The sequence below is a fragment of the Plectropomus leopardus genome, chromosome 12, assembly GCF_026936395.1.
Source record: "Plectropomus leopardus strain MGB_pleo_1.0 chromosome 12, ASM2693639v1, whole genome shotgun sequence".
In the NCBI taxonomy this organism is placed as follows: Eukaryota; Metazoa; Chordata; class Actinopteri; order Perciformes; family Serranidae; genus Plectropomus; species Plectropomus leopardus.
This window is the reverse complement of record NC_142187.1, coordinates 3,150,480-3,168,831: the sequence shown is the minus strand read 5'-3', so window position 1 is coordinate 3,168,831 and position 18,352 is coordinate 3,150,480. Positions and strand designations below refer to the sequence as shown.

Genomic DNA, 18,352 nt, shown 5'->3' with positions numbered 1-18,352 from the left:
TATAAAGTCATGTGGTGCTAGAGAAGGCAGAGGATCACCAAAATCAGTAAGACTAATCATGTTTCACCTCAAGGAATTTCACTAGTATCTTTCCAGCTGTTGCCAAGCTATTTCAGTCTGGACCAAAGTGGTGATTGACACTGCCGCCCTTAGAGCCGTGGCAGTGAACATACCTTCTACAAATCAATATGTTAGCATGCTAATGTTAGCCTTTCTCTCAAAGTACTGCTGTGCTTCAGTACAGCCTCAAAGAACTACTAGCATGGCTGCAGACTCTTAGTCCTGTTAACAGATAATGTGTTTTCATCAAGTTGATCGCTACAGTGTTGCACATTTAAGGAGGCATTTACACGGCAACAGTTCTTGCATGAAACATTAAACTTTTGTTGTGGTTTGGCCTTTTGTTCACACGACAACGTTACGTTTTTAATAGGGCCACTCTCATAGAAATATGGCCTAATCTTGCTAGAACACCATATGTCAGCATCAAACTGACTCCTGAAGTGCAGCATAATTAAGTCATGCGCTTAAATTTTGTTGTGTAGTTTACAGTTAAACTCGTACTGGAAGGACACAGCAAACACTCAAATTGTTTAAAACATTTTATCAAAAGTCCTATAAAAGAATTTATGAAACAATATTTTTATTAAAAGACAGATGTTACCATGTGCTAACTGTAGTTAGCAAATGGGTACAATTGTGTCACCACTCAATGCCACTGTTAGTGTTCCTATAATGAACCCCGTTTTTCCTATAAAGCCCACACAAGGTTAGATTTACAATAAAAAGAACATTTACCTTAGATTTGCAAAGATAAAAAATGACTTACTGACTCAATGTTTCATTTGTGTCCAAACAGTGTTATCAGTGTAAAATTGCACGAGCCTTTATTTTGAAATCAGTGTCTCAATTTGGATATTTCTGCTGGTACACTCCCATGTAATACAATGTGTACACTGTGTACTTCTGTAGTGTCTAAATTTCGACACAGTAGCGTCTTAAATCAAATGTGGCTTTTGTGCATTTACTGGCAAATTGCAGCCAGACGGAGCACGTTTGCCAACATTTGATTGTGATGGTCCCACATCAATATATCTCCTGGCTTGTTTACCACAACGGCTGCAGCTTCCTTGGCGGCAATTCTCTTAAGTTTGGTGGTCGTTCCCTCCATCTATGCAGCCAAGATGGTGACCAGTGAAGGTTAGACGTGTCCAGCATTTGCACTCAAGTTCATTATTATTAATAAATTATTAATTATTATTGGTAAATCATCAGGGTACTTAAAGGGCATTTTAAGGCTGCATGATTATGACAAAAATAATTATTTTAGATCAATATTGGGATTACGATTATTCATTATTTTTAGGGAAAAACTATTATTATTGCACTTTCACATTAATGCTTTCACTTCCATGTTGTGCTAAATTCTTGCTAATGTGCTATTCTTTGCGTCAAAATAAGGCTTATCCTTATTCACAGTGCATATCTTAAAGGCAAAATATAAATAAAATCCTACCAAAACGTTTCACCCAAAATTAAATCAACAGAGCACTGCTGTCACTTTCACCTTATGCTACAAGGCTGCAAATTGTACTATAGATTGTGCAGATTGTGTACCTTTTACCTTTTATGATTTCTTCTCTCCTACATACAAACAATAGATGATGATGGGGAATGACGTATGATATTTGTTTTTCACAGGCTGTCGCTGTACATGAAGCGGCATGACAGCTCTTCAGAAGAGGAAGCTGGCTGTTAGTTTAGAAGGCGCTTGATCTGATGTGCAGCAGTGTTTCTCTAAGCGGAGCACGCATTTTAAACATCAATATCACAGTTGATGTCATTTCTAAAAGAAAGTTTGGCTGAGGAGTGCTATTTCACATGTGAGGGTTTCCCAAACAGGTGCTTTTTGGATTCAAGGACAAAAATGTCCCAAAAAAAGGAGGGAGAGGTTACACTTATTACTTCTTTTTTCAATAAGTCAAAACCAAAAAATTCCTAGGCACACTGTTTTGCAAATGATAAAAAGCCATTAATAAATAGGCCTGACACCTACATATTTCAACTTACAGTCTTCATCAGGGCCTGTAAAAACAAGTGGCAGCTCACAGATATACTGAGACTGATGTCAAAGGCCATGGCAATCAGAGGAGAACGAGATAATTGTCACAGCTGCAATCAATAATGTGAGTGAGCACACACTCATGCTATGTTCCATTCAAAGTCAGAGGTCAGAATTTCCAAGTTGAAATTTCTGACTTCCAACCTCCCAAGCATTGCAGGTGCACACCACCAAGCAAAAAGAAAAAACACCACAGAGAGTGAAGAACTCGTGTTTGTGTGGCTAGTCCATGGACGACTGCACCGTCAGTGGGGTCACCTCCTCGCACATATGTATGATAGATACCTGATATTTTTTGACATCAATTTACATGCAGAACAGGTTTTACTTGTATGATAGTAGATGTGTTTTTTTACTTAAATGTACGCAAATATACTTTATGTTGCCTTTTAGTTGATTTCTTACAATTTACAGCATGCGCCTACATGGCCTCCATGGATGCTGCTATTGCTGTTAGGTCAGACCGCTGAAGTCTGGATACACAGAGTTCACAAGTAGGACCTCTGACTCCATTGTACTTTTTTCTAGTATGAGGTCAGAATATCTCGACTTGCAAGTTGGCTGGAACGCAGTGCCAACTGAAGGTCAACTCCAACAGAGCACCGGTGTGATGAATTTGCTAGTCTTGAGCACACCAATGCTTTGTTGTAGTTGACCTGAGTGTGTGTACACTCGCTTCACTGACCGCACCTGTGACAATTATCTAGTGCTCCTTTGATTGCCTCGCACCTGACATCAGCCTTCGTTGAGCTGCCTCTTCCAAGCCAGCAGGGAACGTTCCCACAACATAGGCTAACGTTAATGTTTCAAAGAAAACATTTTCATCTAATGTGATGTTTATCATTTCAAATAATGTTCCCATATGGTTAAATGCTGACTAAGACGTAACGATTGAACTGCAACATTCTGAGGATGTTTTGGTGATGTTGAGAGGTGACAGATCACACAGTGTTACATGAGAACAAAGGAAGAACGTTTTTAAAGCAACATTCAGAAAATGTTATTGAGGACTAATTTTACAGCCCTTTTTTTTTTAATGAAAAAAAAGTAATGTAATGTGATCTGTTAATAATAATTAAAAAAAACGTGTTGATGTTTATAGAGAATGTTACCCTAACTTTAAGAAAAACATTCTGGGGACATAAAGAAAACTTGCCACTTAAAACATTTCTAAAACCTTCATTGGTTGCATTGTACTTTTCTCAGAACATTTAGAACCAAAAACTGCTAGCTGGGTTGTTTTTACAGCCCCGATGAAGACTGTAAGTTGAAACACATAGGTATCAAGCCCATTTATTAAAAGCTTTTTAACCTTTGCAAAAAAGTGTTCCTTAGCATTGTTTTGTTTTGAGGTGTAAAAGAAATAACTCATCTAACCTCTCCATTCTTTTTCTGATTACAGCTGATATAGTTCATTTAACTGTGGGAAGACAAAATGATGATTGTTATAAATATTTGAGCAACTGTGACACCCCACATGTGTTCATACTTGTCAGTTTGAATGCACTTATGAACTCAAAAAAGGAAGTATTTACAAAAAAAACGCAATATACAACATAACAAAGGTCTGTGTTTTACTATCAGACTGGTTGAGTCTTGTCTCTGAAGCAGAGTTTTTCCTTTACTCACTTTGATATCTACATTTTTTATCATAACACCTTTCTATAAAAAACAAAATTTAAAAAAACTGTAAACGTCACCTTTTGTTTTACTGTAAACACTTGTGACAGTGTTAACTGTACCTTGTGTATAAACAGCAGCTTGACCTCATTACAGCCTGCGATGTAAACTGGCCTGGAAGCTACCACTGACTGTCTACAGCTGGGTGCTGTGGAGGGCCACTGACAGATCGTCAGGTTTGTTATCACAGGTGGGACCGTCTGTTTCTGTGGCCTGGCATTGGTCGATTTGCACCTGAGAGGCAGACTGCAGTCTGTTCAAGGTCAGGTATTGGCTGCAGGAGCAGAAGGTGTGGTAGAAAGAGGAGGAGAGGCCGGCGATATCAGTTGAGATGTACGGAAGAACCTCCGGAGATGCCTGATTATAGTAACTGATCTGGAAAAGGATACAATCAGTTTGTTAAAATTATAAAGAAATATACACCTGTTTCATCAGTTAGAATCACTGTTTGTCTCACCAGTGACGTGTTGTTTGGGGTCTCCAGGATGGTAAATCCAGCACACAGAACCTCTCCTCTGTTATACCCTTCAGTGGGAGGGTGAGTGGGCAGGGAAACTGACCGCAGTGCGATGACGTACATATCTCTGAGGAGGGAAAAAATAACAACTGACAGTCAGTACTGGAGGACAGAGGAGTATGACCTTTGACCTGTCATTCAGATTCAGTCAATGTACTGACCCACTCCCACATGGCTTCCTCTTGGAAGCCAACAAGATAAAGTCCTGGAGCATCCCCTCTCCCTGCCAGGCTGAAGTCGGGGAACCTACTGCACCCTGACGCACTGAGGGGGCCACCACACGATACAGGAAGTCATCATCGTCCACCCGGTGAATCAGCTCACATTTCCTGATAACACACAGAGATACCACTGATGATGATGTTGACAAAAGTGCAGTTTAATTAAAATAAAGTGAGAATACTGATGATAGTATTAACCCCTTGAAACCTGGAGCAACATCACTTTCCTTGCGCTCAGTCATGGGAACGCTGAGCAAATTAGTGCAATTTTTTTCAAATACATGGGAAAAGACAATCAGCAACTTGGTAATAAATGTTGCACAATTTTTAAGGAATCAGTTAATTTAGAAAATTATTTTTAAAAAGTTAGGGAAAAATGTCAAGGAAAAAAGAAAAAAGGTAGCAAAAAACTGTTTAAAATAATATTACAAAATGATTATATACTAAGCGCTTTCTTCATGCATGTCTATGTGTGTGTGTGTGTGTGAGCATTACTGATAGTGTGTGTCCCAGCTCGGCCTGTTGCTCAGCTCAGCCAGCAGACCAAACGCTCTGTGTGCAGGAACATCAACCTCTGATTCCACCCTGAAACTCAACATGGACTTGTGCTCCAGGGTGTAAAGACGAACCTGGAAACAAGTAATCACATGACTCACCCCACTCCTTGGAGAATAGGAGAAAATATATACTCTCATACATGGAACAAAACAATTGCCAGCAGATACCTTGTCTTTCTCAGAGCTGAGGCGCCAGTTCTTTCGAGCAGCCAACATCTTCAGAGCTGAAACATTGTTATAGCTCAGATACACCTGGAAACACACACACACATGTAAACAACATACATAAGCATTCATACACAAACCAGAATTACCACCTCATAGTTGTATGCCTCTGGACAAGTTGCTGTTACAGTTTACATCCATGTCTGTGAAAACATGGATGCTCCACACATCCACACCTTCTACCACCAAATTCTAATCAGTTCATTCATTAGTCCAAGTGGATTTTTGTCCCAAATTTTAGGAAACTAACTCAAGGCCTTTTTTTTCAATTTGGATTTTTAGTGTTTCCTTCAAACACCAGAAACAGCAGCATTAAAACTGTTACATAGATGACTCACTTGCTCCTAAGAATGACAGAAAAAGAAACCAGTATAAATATAACTGAATAAGATTAAATATTAACACAATCCAAACAAAAGACAGTAAATATTGAAGAAGACACCTACATACATAATCATGTACAAATATAGTAAAAGAGGTATACAAATGTGAAAAAAATAAGAAAATACAATCTAAATCCTGTCAGTTCATTGTTGATTCCAGGTGAACGTTGGTGCCAAATTTGACAAAATTCCCTCAAGGTGTTCTTAAGATATTGCACTGACAAGGATGAGAGGGATGCAGGGTCACAGTGGCCTTTGATCTGTGATCACTAACATCTAATCAGTTCATCATTGAGTCCATGTGGATGTTCAGCACAAATTTGAAAAAATGTCCTCAAGGTGTCCTTGACATATCACAGTCCAAAGAATGAGACTTTCGGATGGACAGACAACTCAGAAACATAATGCCTTCAGCCAAGGTCATCGCTGGCATAGAGGTGTAAAAACAAAGTCACGCATAAAAGTCCAAATATACTATTTCTATACTATATATTCTGACAAACATCTTAACAATCTAATTCTTGTATTACATCCTGCAAAAAGTGACAACCTAGTTTTACATATTATACCTTGGTAATAAAAAAATGTGTACTTTTGTCTTATGACATTTTACCACACCAATTTATATTAGTTAAACAGATCAAATACACTTTACATTACTGCTATTCATGCTTTTTAACTATTGCTATTTTTTTAAATATTCTTTAAATGTATGATCCATTTTCATTCATTTTAGTGCAGTATTAAAAAATTAGCCTGCAGAGACTTGACACTTTCTGTAGTATGATTCATTCATATGAGTGCTGTATTTTCATATTTATAAGCACATATTCCACTTATTTAAGATGTCATACAAGCTCCTGCACAGCTGACAACCCCCTCCTGTAAATTTTTCAAAATAAAATGCACTGTATCAGCAACTGATGGCATTCTGTCCACAGAGAAACAAACATCTTTGTATTTCCTCATCTCTGTGACAGAGAGAGACTTTAAACCGCAGTAGAGGTATAGAGTCAACAAACGTAAGCGTCACGCATAAATAGAGCTGCAAAGCTGGACCTGACCTTGTTATCAACACATTTATGTGTGTAATCTGAATGTTGTAAAGCAGGTGTTGGTGACACACTGTTACTATAAAATCTCAGATATTGAATTTGAGTTCCTAGAAACTCAGGCTAACATGAAGCACAGTAATAATGAAAGTAATAAACATTCATTTTTACAGGTTAAAGCTAATAAAAAGCTTGTTATGAGTGAGTGCTTGTGTCTTTATCTATCTCAACTATAACATTTGATCTGCAAGAGTATTAACAACAAATGGGATTCCTGTAAAAAGACATTGCAGCTATAGAAGATATTAAATGCCTTAATAAAAAGTAATCAAACGTTTAAAAAAAAAGTGAAATGTAGCATATATGCATCTCCTTTTCATGTATGTATTTTCATTTACTCTCACAATTAAATGAAAATATGTTAAACTGTAATTATTTAGCTTTTTGTTTATAACAACCAAATAAATTGTTTTTCATGGTGACACAAATTTTCCATAGTACAACTTTTAGAATATTGCCAGTAATTGTAACTCACTGTACAGTCAATAGTAGTGTCCCTCCAGCCAGCTTTACTGTAGAAACCTGTTTTAAATCATGGATGTATTATTAAATCTGGATACCAGATTATTCAGTCCAACAAGAACTGCTGGCCTTACGCAAAAAAAAGTTTCTAATCATTTTATCTTTTATCTTCTTGTCATGTTTTATCCTAATTGTTGTATGTGGTGTCTGGAACTGTGTCAATGGATGCTTTGCACTTATACTGCAAACCAAATCTACCTACAGGTACGAATAAAGTAACCTGAACCTGACTGTCATTATAGGAGAAGAATGGATTGCCATCTCCTTGTTTACAATCTGTCATTTTACACTGCACAAAGCTGCACTAAAAATCTCACAGTTCACCCAACAAGCACTATCTCCTCTCTACATGTGTTTAAATATGGATGAAAAGATACAAGAATGAGCTGCAATTAATATTACTGATCACAGCACATGTCAGTTGTTATGTGTCCTGATTTAACTGTTTCCTCACCTGGTTTCTGGGATCCCACGGTACAGACAGGGGGACTTCGCCCTGCTTGCGGGAGATGATGTACTTTCTGAAACAGCAAAAGGAGAACAATGAAATAAAAAACGTTGGTCTAAAAGATAAGAAAGTGAATGATCTTTACAGTAATACACTGATAGGTTACCGGTCCAATCTGATCTTCTTCCTGGCTATGGCCTCTTGAAACCTCCTCTCTCCTTCCTATTAGTAAAAGACAGAGTAACAGACAAAAACTCAGGCAGAGAGAAATTACATTAAACACCTCAATTCAGCTATCCATCTCCTCCATCCTCTTGACCTGTTTAGGGTTACAGTGGTCGAGGGCCTAATCCAGAATGCTTTTATTAAAGATGCTGTATGAATCATTTTAGACATTTTTATGATGGATGCATAATGATATAGGAAAAATCATCATAGTCTTTCAAATTAAATATTGCCATCACTAAGCGGGTTTCAATTACAGATTTGCTCAGAACTTAATCGATATATTTGAAATGTCGATAAAACACAATTTGAAAGTGCAATTTGAGGGTTAATGGAAACCCACCGAGTCCGAAATTAACATTTTTACCGATACAACAGGCTGATCAGACGACACTTTAACTATGCGACTTTAATGAAAATAGGTCATATTCATCCTGTTAGTGGCTATTGTCAGGATTGTCTCAGGGGAGAACATCATCCAAGCCAGTTAGAGCAGGATGAATTTAATTGTTTTGTTTAACAATGCAAAAAGAAATATGGCAAGTTTTACATGTAACCTAATTTGCAGTAGTGTTTTTTTATTTTGCCTGGTGAACATTTACATGTTGAAAAGCATTGTTTTTGTATGTCTGCAACTGTCAGGGGCCAACATGATAAGAGTAGGCATAATAACTTGTTAATTCCACGACAGGAGAGACTTGATGTTCTCTGCAATTGGATGGAAATCGTTTGGTGCAATCAGCCAAAATTAGTTAGAAAATGTCAACATATCAACGAAAATCGAAATACCATGCTTACCTAATGGTTATATTATTGGTTATATTATCAACAAAACTAGAATGAATGCATCACAAGTGTATTCTGGCATAAACCAGTCAAGTTGCAGTTACAGTTTAAACGTGAATGTTTCACACACATCTTTCCCCTTCAGCACAGAAGATCTTTACAGTCAGGACAGTTTCATTGTGGACACCCAAAATTAGCGTCATCAATTCAGTATCTGACCAAATGTCTCCCCTTCTGTTCCTGAATTATGGCGTTGAGTAATGGCAAGATATTGATTTTTTAGGTAGGTCTTTTATACATTTTGACATCAACCCCTGTGGGGTGCACACCCCATTTGTTTCTAAAAACCAGGAGTGCACCGACTGCCAGCTACTGTATGAAACACACAGACTATACATAGGTATCACAGACAGCCCCACTTCAAATATAACAAACTATCCCTTTAAACGTCACCCCTGTCCCGCCTCTTTTGATTCCACAATGCTGGAATGCTATCTAAAATCACACAGTGGAGCAGCATGATGTCAGTGTTGTTTGGTTCCGTGTTAAAATCCAAAGGAGGCAAAAAGTTGGGGCTTTGAAGCTGCTCTATTGCACCAATTCTGCATAAAAAATGGCTAAAAATTCTATTCTGTGGGAAACACTGTGAGATCATCAGGGTTATTGTTTCTTTAAGACCTGACAAAGCTCCTCCAGAACCCCAGAAGACATTTTACACCTATTTTCACAGGCTGAGTGGTGCTCCTCATGACTCATAAACTTTCACAATTGAAAGTGCACCTTCAATTGTGATACTTTATCACAGTAAACAAATCAGCGCTCAGTTGTGCACCTTTAACCCTGTCACTTCTCAGTGTGACTCAGGTGTAGAACATTGTGATAAGAGCTTCGTTAGTGAACACAAGGCCAATCCGTCCCGTAACTATAATATAAGTTTATTGGCTACACTTTATAACTGTGCCAGCTGGGAAATAATTAGCCATGTATGCTGTAGCTTTGTTGAGGATAATGATGACTAACAGAACTCTTATCAGTAGTTGTGACAGCATTATGAACAGTTTGTCAGTTTCTGAAATAAAAAACACTGAGCCCGTCTCCTCTTGCTGGGGGCTTTTCATGGTGAATAATTTCACGGTATTTGTTATATGTACGCCATATCGCTCAATTAGAGCATCTTAATGTTTTCTTCTTTAGGTGTTCATTCCGCTGCCTGACTCACCACAGGTTCAGGTCGTATCCTGGGTAACGCACATGGCTTCTGATGGTCGTTGAGCACTTCAAAGGTCATGAAGGCAGAGTTAATGTGTCTGTTAGGGCCTTCCTCCTGGTAGGCTTCTGCTCGCACCCCCACCTCCATGCTGCAGCACACAGACAATCACTCATTTCTTCTATACTGAAATGTTATCAGGACCTGTTATCTCATCTTTCGTATCTTTAAGCGAGATTAAGAACTGATACCTGTTCTTGAAGGCGTTGTTGACTATCGCCCTCAGCAGCAGTCTGTCTCCAACCTGAGAAGGTCCTCTGAAGGTGAACATGTCTATGGCCCGCAGAGTCGGGTGAGCTTGACACAGACGGCTGCAGGGAGAGAGATTATACAATACGAAACACAAAAAATGACAACTTTGCATTACAGGCGTGTGTGTGTGTGTGTGTGTGTGTGTGTGTGTGTGTTTGTGTGTGATTGTACCTGGCAGCAATTGTAGCAACATTCACCATCCACGCCATGATCTGTCCTCCAAATGTATTTACCTGGTAATTACATAAATGATAGCATCAACTTTTCCCTAAAAACACACATGCATGAAAGGTGAAACTCATTGAAATAATTCAATACTAAGTCACTAATATATGTCCCGCAAATTGCAAAAAAACTGTAGGTGATGCGAAAATGACCTGAAAATGAGTTAGTGGCGTTTATTAGAGATTATCCAAAAAAACAGGAAAATGTCCAGAAAATATAAATGTTTCAATGAAATGTTTAAAATTATGTTACAAAAAAGAAGATATTTTTAAAATTACTTTTTGTTATTTTTGTTTTTAAAATTGTCTTTTCTTTTTTTTACATTCCATTCTGTTGTTTATTTCTTTTTTTTTGCTTATTTTCAGGAAATTTCTTGTAACTTTTTACTAATTTCTTGCTATTTTTTGGCTATTCCTGTTAAGTTGCTCACTGCCTTCTCCCTATGCCACTTCGCTCTGTGTTGCACACATCAGAAAATTTAACTGAAATTAATAGGAAAAAACCTCCAAATACGATATAAAGATTCTCTTTGTAGCCGTACTAAAATAGCACTAATTATCATATATTACTAAATCTGAAAATAAGTGCAGACTGCTTAAGCAGAGAGACAGACAAAAAGATACATAAATAAATAACCTGATGGTTTGCATGTGGGGGCAGAACCAGTTCAACACTCTCCACCTTGGTCTTCTCTGCTGCCACTGCATTGGCTACAGCTGAGCTGTCAGCTGCTACACACACACACATTCCAAAGTTAATGCAAGGTTTTAAAGAATATGGATGGTATTGTTCTATTATATTAAAAACAAAAACACATAAAGAGATCCAAACCAATCCATCATCAGATGACAAATAGACAAATTCCAAGACAAAATCTCAGGATGACATCCAGAAATAACACAATGCATATTTTATGCTTTGATGGCTGTAGGATCAATTATTGCAGTTTGAATGGGTTTCAGGGGTGCATTTTTTGCATATAACAGTATGAATGTAATGATTATGTTAACACAGTGTTTTTTAGACTTACTGTAGGAGTTGAGCTGAAAATTCCAAGAATAAACAAAAATACACAATCTTGCCAAAATGTCTGTCATATGCATGAACACAGCCAGAATAATCCAAATATATCAAATGAAAAGCGTGTAAAATGTGTCATTGGTTAATTATCCAGATCCAAATACATAAAATCAATGTTTGGCAGCAGATGTTGTAATTGTGGTGGTCGGCCACAAGTAAATGAACGTGTAGATCTGCTGTGATGTAGCAGTGCGCATTCAACCTACCCTGCTGGATAGAGCCATGGGAGAGCAGCTCTTTGATGATGTCATCATGGAGCATCCTGACCCTTCGTCTCTCAGCCGCCACACTGTGTTCAACCTGCTCCCTCTCGGTGTGAGGTACGATGGGCTTCAAGATCACCTGTGAGTACATGTGTCTCCTTGATTCTGTTTTTACATTCATTCTGCATTGTTTCTCTTTTCAATAATCACTTTGATGAAGATGTACAGTCAGTATTGTAGCAAGTTGCCACCGACCACATCACACACATTCTTGAAAGACAAAAAGGTAAAAAAAAAAAAGTAAATAAATCATTTGCTATTCCATGCAGCACAGCCGTTACCTTTTTTCCTGTGTTTGTGCGCTGCGTAACAAAGGTGGCATAGGCATGACAAATCCTCCAGTGACGATCAGAGAACAGGTCCTCACAGCTCACCTGGATGCCCACCTGGGATGCAATATATCAGAGATGCTCAAACTCTTATGCTTTGACCATAGATCATCCCTGATATTCTGTCCCCGCTGTTGAGCTCTTACGTAACTGAGGTGTCGGCACTAAAGGATTACCAAACAGAAGACGACTAGTAACAGCTGACATTGTTACCTTGTAGCTAAAAGTGTTCATTTGGATTTCCATCTAGGTAAATAAAGGTTACTATCTGAGGATTTCTATTTTAGGTGAAAATATATTTTCTCGTATTTTGGGTGAACTGCTGTAATTCCAACCACAATGGAATTTTTAACAGAATTTTATTAATAGAATTTAACTGCCAATTTTGAGTGTAATATAATAATAATTTAATATAATGACTTTATTTATATGGCATCTTTATAAACAGTGGTTTACAAAGTTTAATATGGTATTAATGTTAACTGCTGTCCATGCAGAGTGACCTGGATTAAATATAAAAATATAATTTATAATATATAAATATATTCATTCATTCATTCATTGTCCGTAACCACTTGTCCTCGTAAGGGTCGCGGGGGTGCTGGACCCAATCCCAGCTGTCATTGGGCAGAAGGTGGGGTACACCCTGGACAGGATGCCAGACTATCGCAGGGCCTATGTAAATATATTAGTGCTGGGCCGTTAACGGCGTTAACGTGCTGCGTTCACGCAGGATTCTTATCCATAATGCCATAAGCAAATTATCGCGCGATAAACTATTCACTAAGTTGGGTCTATACAGTGAGCAAGGCACCAATTTCACTTTGTTGTTTAAGCGCGGATGTATACCTGGTCGAATTACGCGGAGGGGGCGTGAACAAGGCGGGAGCTGGTCTGCCTGAGTGATGGCTCAAGCCGTGTCACAAAGCTGCTGACTGTTAATGGTCTTCTTCATGACCTCTAATGTAGGCCCACAGTTCAGTTAGGGTCATGTTATCAGAGACTGCGCCCTCTGCTGTTCATTCCAGTTAGCAGGAAAAAGCTTTTTCCACATGGAGACAGAACCTGTGTTCCTAAATGTCTGTGTTTAACAAAATAAAAAAAAAAGTTAAACACCAAAGTAAATCTTATGGAACATTATTTTTCTTTACCAAATATTATAGTAAAACAGCTTTCTCAAGCATTTTGTGATGCATTCTCATCATTTAGATAGATAGATATTATTTTGAATGTCTTTGGCAAAATTCAAATCTATAATTTTAATCTAGATTAATCTAGATTAACTACAGGATTGCAGTGAGATTAATCTAGATTAAAAAAATCAATCTATGCCCAGCACTAAAATATATAAAAAATGAAATTAAATATAAGAATATAAATAAACTGTAAACAGCTATCAGTTTCTTGTTAAAACGAACTTAGCATTAAAATGCAACCCATCTTTTTTGTTGCCTCCATATTGTTCCCTATTTAGGACCTTAAAGCACAAGAACACAAGGTTTGAAAAACCACTTCCCAACTCAGAAAATACAACCTTCCGACATCACATGAATGCAGAATTATACACACACGCACACACACACACACACGATCAAACACACTGCTGTGATAACAAGGGTATTATTGCATTAATGTAAAGTAACAGATGAGTGTGTGTCTTTGTTTGTAGAAATGAGTGTTTGCGTGTTTAAGTGATGTGCTGAGAGAAAGTGAACTGGTCTGACCTCCATGCTGGTGTTGAAGGCTCTGTTGACCTTCGCCTTGATGTTCACTACCTGACCCACACTGCACAGAGACACACAGGAGCAATGAGTGTTTATGCACACACTGGCAAATCAGAGGGGCCCACGCCTCTGTACACACACTTCCTGTTACCTGATTGTGTGTTCGAAGTGGATGTCATCCATGGAGGCCGTGACACAGGGACACCCAGCATGCCTCTCAGCTGCACATAGGAAACACACACGTGTCATGTCCTGCTTGGCCAGTCAGAGGTTACAACATACTGAGGACACACACACGACTAATATTCACTGAATCTCACACACACACACATACACACACCACACCAGAGAGGCAGGCAGAGGAGTCTATCCATTTGAGCAGCTGTCCCACGCTCAGCTCCTGTCGATGGTTGCTGTGGCACGGCATCACTATCTGACTCATCTTCACCACCGTTGGGTTGAGGCTCTCTTCCACGTCTTCCTCCTCCTCCTCTTCTTCCTCCTCCTCGTCTTTCTCCGGATCACCTGACACTCTGGAACTCATCTTCAACACTGAGGGGAGAAGAGTTTCTCAGGTTGAGATGTGTTTCAGTTTTCAGTTTTTCATTTCAGACACCCTTCAGAAGTGATTAAACCTCTGAAAAAGAGCATATTGGTTTGATATCTTTCAAAAACATTGGCAAAAGGGGCAATCTGCAAATCAGCATGAAGTATCCTGCAAACTGCAAAAACAAAATCATTAAAAAGGGGCCTAATTTTTTTAATAAAAAAGAGAGAATGAAAGAAAATAATGAAATGACTATGAGGAAATATCAAGAAATCTATATTTATAATTATATGCTTAAATTTAGGCTACAGGTGAAAAAAAATTATTATAGTTTTTTTTTTACTTTTCTCTTTCCTTGGCTTTTTTTGAGCAAATTTCAGGTAATTTTCTTTTTTAATTCTCTTTTTGTTATTATTTTTAGCTAATTTTGAGGTCTTTTTTGTTAAATTGCCTTCTTTCCATGTTTTGAAAAAAAATCTAGCCAAATTGCACAAGTTTTAAAGGGTTAAGGTATCGACTAAAATAAACGCAGTACCAAGTGGTATAGAAACTTCTCCAACAAAGGATTCCTAAATTCTAGCCTTTATATACCCAAATCTAGAAAAAAAAAAACATTTGACTGGCCCACTGCTGCTGCCTCCAGCCTGTACAGTCTGTGGTGCAGTGAAGTCAAGTGTGGTGTATTTGTAGGAGTTGGCTGCGGCTCATGCTGATGACTAAAAGAAACGACAATTAACTGCAGTCCTGCCTTAAATAAGTTACAAAGGTCAAAAGTTTGACCTAAAAATAGATCCAACCCTCTGTCTTGACAAAATTAATATGAGTAATTCTCGGTTTGTGTTGTCTGGAACTCTTTTCCCGGTAAACCGTCGAGTGAAACAGCTGAATAGATCCACATCCAGGAACCCTAAGTGCTCAGCTGAGATCTGGTATTTTACCACTGATGGAGGGTATGAATTTCGAAAACGGAAATGCAGATTTGTCTTATGTGTTGTTTGGCTGATATAGAAAACGAGTTTCATTTTGTTGGCTACCCCCCTTTTAATGTGGAACTGCGCAATTTTTTTGTTAAGCAACATAAAAACAGATATTGATTAGTGCATATGGATGATGCACAGAGATTGAGGTGGTTATTTACATATGAGACATTTAGATTACCTCATTTTCTGAAGGAAGCATAGGAGATGAGAAAACAAGCTCTTTATAATAATAATAATAGTAAACTTTATTTGTGTAGCACAAGAAATGCAGCCCAACGTGCTTTACAAGGGAAAAAAAATTACACGCACCAAGTGCTTCACATCAAAAGATAGAGAAGACATAAAGACATAATAAAATCCAAATGTAAAAATAAAATAAGATCAGAACAGAAAGCATAAAATGCATGCAAATACTAGTAAAAGTAAGATAAAATAAGGACAAAAATTGAATGTACAGAATGCATCACATATGATGGAAAATAAAATAAAACAATAAAATAAAATAAATAAAATAAAAACAAAACAAAACCCACTATTACTAAAAATAAGGCTAAAAATAGTGCATAACATGCATAAAAACTAAGTAATGCATAAAAATTAAGTAAAAGATTTATCAAGATAAGATAAGATCAGAACAGAAAGCATTTTCTCTACAATTCATTTTTTCCAAGGATAATGGTTATATATTATTTTGTAACTTAATTTATTTTATGTACCTATTTTTTTTGCTGATATCTGTAAAACCCAAAGATGACGCATGTTTTGAATAGTGAGGTTGTTTTGTAATATCATGTGGGATGAGCTAGAAATTATATGACACAGAAATAAAAAAAAGCCAACTAACTAACACTGAACTCTGCATACATGGTGAAACACTTCAGTTTCTTGAAGTACTTATCTACGTCACCTAAACTTTTAAAGGAAATGTCCTCAAACACAGCACAGCGGTTCAGTGTATACATGGCGGTTGCGACAGAGTTTACTGCAACGGCTTCCTGTGAAATGATTCACTGTCAGCTGAATGATGGGTTGTTCATTTTTCTGTCCTTTTTTCTGTCTTTTATTAAGTTTTCATATTCATTATCAGTTTCTCAGACCTGAAAGCAAAATATTTCGGTGATTTTAACCGTTTAAAACCAGAATCAATCAACTTTATTGTGTTGCCTTTCACAAGCATTTAAACCACAAACTCGAGCAGACCAGTTTGCATTATTTTGAAAACATGGAAAACAGGCAATGAGGTACTTGAAATGCCGCAAATTGCAAGAAGTTAGTTAGGGGGGACAAGAAAAAAAAATGACCTGAATAAAGAAAAGTAAGAAAGAGAAAATTATTAAAAAATTAACAAAGAAAACAGTCTTATGATTATGTATTCAAAATTATGTTATCGAGAATAAAAACGCCCTTTCCAGGTAATTTCTCCATTTATTTTTTTTCTTTTTGGGGTGCAAATTTTCTGTTAATTTTCTTGTAATTTGAACTAATTCCTTGCCAATCTTTGGGGGTTTTCTTTGGTCTTTTCTTTTAAAGTTTCTCATTGCCTTCTGATTATGTTCTTGAAAGGAAACAGGCCGATTTGCTATCTCCCTGAATGACACCTGCCTGACATAAAACATTACATCTGCATCGTGGATCACAAATGCACCAGAAACCCTGATCCCAATGAAGTCTTTAATGCCTCATCTATGGATCAGTGTCCCCTGTCCCGTAAGTTTGAGACATTGTTGTAGCTAAATATCTTAAATACCTGTAGTCTGAGTAATTAAGGGCTAGCTACTCATACGTTTTTGTCTCCAGTTGATAACATCATACCTGACCTGACAGTCAACACTCAGGTCTGACAGGTCTCAAGGAAAACAAACAAACACCACGCAGAGTGCAAGCGCCTTACCAAACTCAACAATGTTACGTGTTACCAAAGGACAACTTTTATTCCGTAAACCGAAACATTTGCAACTAAAACAGCTAACACCAGATACACGAAGAGGTATGCTAGTCACAAAACGTTCCTGCGCACCCAAACATTTCGCCATTCTTCAGCTATGACTTCCAAAGCCTTCCGCCGCGCGGTTATATGTAACGTTAGCTACATGCTAGAGCAAGCCTACTTCAAGCTACTGTTTGAGTAAACACGGAGTAAAATGAGAGTTTAGGAGTTTCACTTTGTTAGTTTAGATTATAGTGTACTCACATACCTGACGGGACAGCAAACCGTGAAAGTATCAAGCTCGACGTTGAAAATCATTTGCGCTAAGGATGTTCCGGTAAGACCTTTCACAATAATAACCTAAAGACGATACATTTTCATAGTGTTTGTTAAGCTAAAGCCTGACTTTCACGTTACTTGATTGTGCACTGTGTTTTCTACCAAGAGAAAGTAACCATTTACCAAATTATATAAACCATACCAAAAAGAAAGCATAATGATGCAGTTGGGATAGATTTTGGGGGTGAGGGATTGTTCTTTATTTATCAGAGGAAGGGGTAGCTGGATGTAGCTTTGTTTTCTACAAATATTTTCCCTTGAGCCTCCCTGATTGACTTGGGGAAAATGCACGACTCTCCACCATAAATTAGTTCTTAGATTTTAAAACTTACACTTTGAAAACTGAAAGTTAAAATTTTAAGTTGAAATTAGTTGGAAAAAAAAACGTTTTTATTCTTGTTGTGCATGCTGTGTAACTGATGCAAACGGTTTAATAAATAAATAAATGCATGAGATGTTGAATATAGTGATTTTGATAAAATATCCGTATTTTAAGCTCAGATTTGGGTGTTTTTTGTCTTTGTCTTTTTTTTTTTTAAAATCCAACGATACTTCCATTTTTTAAAAAAGTTTCAAGCTGTATAATTTTGGCGATTTAAAAAAAAAAAGATTTGATACCTT

The 18,352-nt window shown here is 37.5% G+C and overlaps 1 protein-coding gene across 2 annotated transcripts; it reads right to left on the bottom strand.

Annotated features, from left to right (window-relative positions):
* Positions 1-589: 589 nt before the first annotated feature.
* LOC121951352 (acyl-coenzyme A thioesterase 11-like) lies at positions 590-17,726 on the bottom strand. Of its 2 annotated transcripts, none has more exons than XM_042497641.2 (17): positions 17,661-17,726; positions 14,284-14,490; positions 14,090-14,159; positions 13,939-13,999; positions 12,167-12,271; positions 11,829-11,964; positions 11,179-11,270; positions 10,489-10,550; positions 10,257-10,376; positions 10,018-10,156; positions 7,954-8,009; positions 7,794-7,860; positions 5,266-5,349; positions 5,036-5,169; positions 4,481-4,648; positions 4,260-4,386; positions 590-4,177 (listed from the first exon to the last, which is right to left on the bottom strand). In XM_042497641.2, exons 2-17 carry the CDS (start codon positions 14,480-14,482, stop codon positions 3,938-3,940), a joined length of 1,860 nt encoding a protein of 619 aa, XP_042353575.2. In that variant the 5' UTR covers positions 14,483-14,490; positions 17,661-17,726; the 3' UTR covers positions 590-3,937. The 2 variants fall into 2 exon arrangements, with proteins under 2 accessions (XP_042353575.2, XP_042353573.2); XM_042497639.2 differs by having other exon boundaries at positions 11,179-11,273; positions 17,661-17,725.
* Positions 17,727-18,352: the final 626 nt, after the last annotated feature.

What these genes read in the sequence shown, in the direction of transcription:
- LOC121951352 (XM_042497639.2), bottom strand. Translation starts at nt 14,482, where the DNA reads ATGAGTTCCAGAGTGTCAGGTGATCCGGAGAAAGACGAGGAGGAGGAA. An exon ending in AAGAAGATCAGATTGGACCG is followed by an intron (nt 7,861 to 7,953) that starts GTAACCTATCAG and finishes TTGCTGTTTCAG; the next exon opens with AAAGTACATCATCTCCCGCA. An exon ending in AGCTGGGACACACACTATCA is followed by an intron (nt 4,649 to 5,035) that starts GTAATGCTCACA and finishes GTGTGTTATCAG; the next exon opens with GAAATGTGAGCTGATTCACC.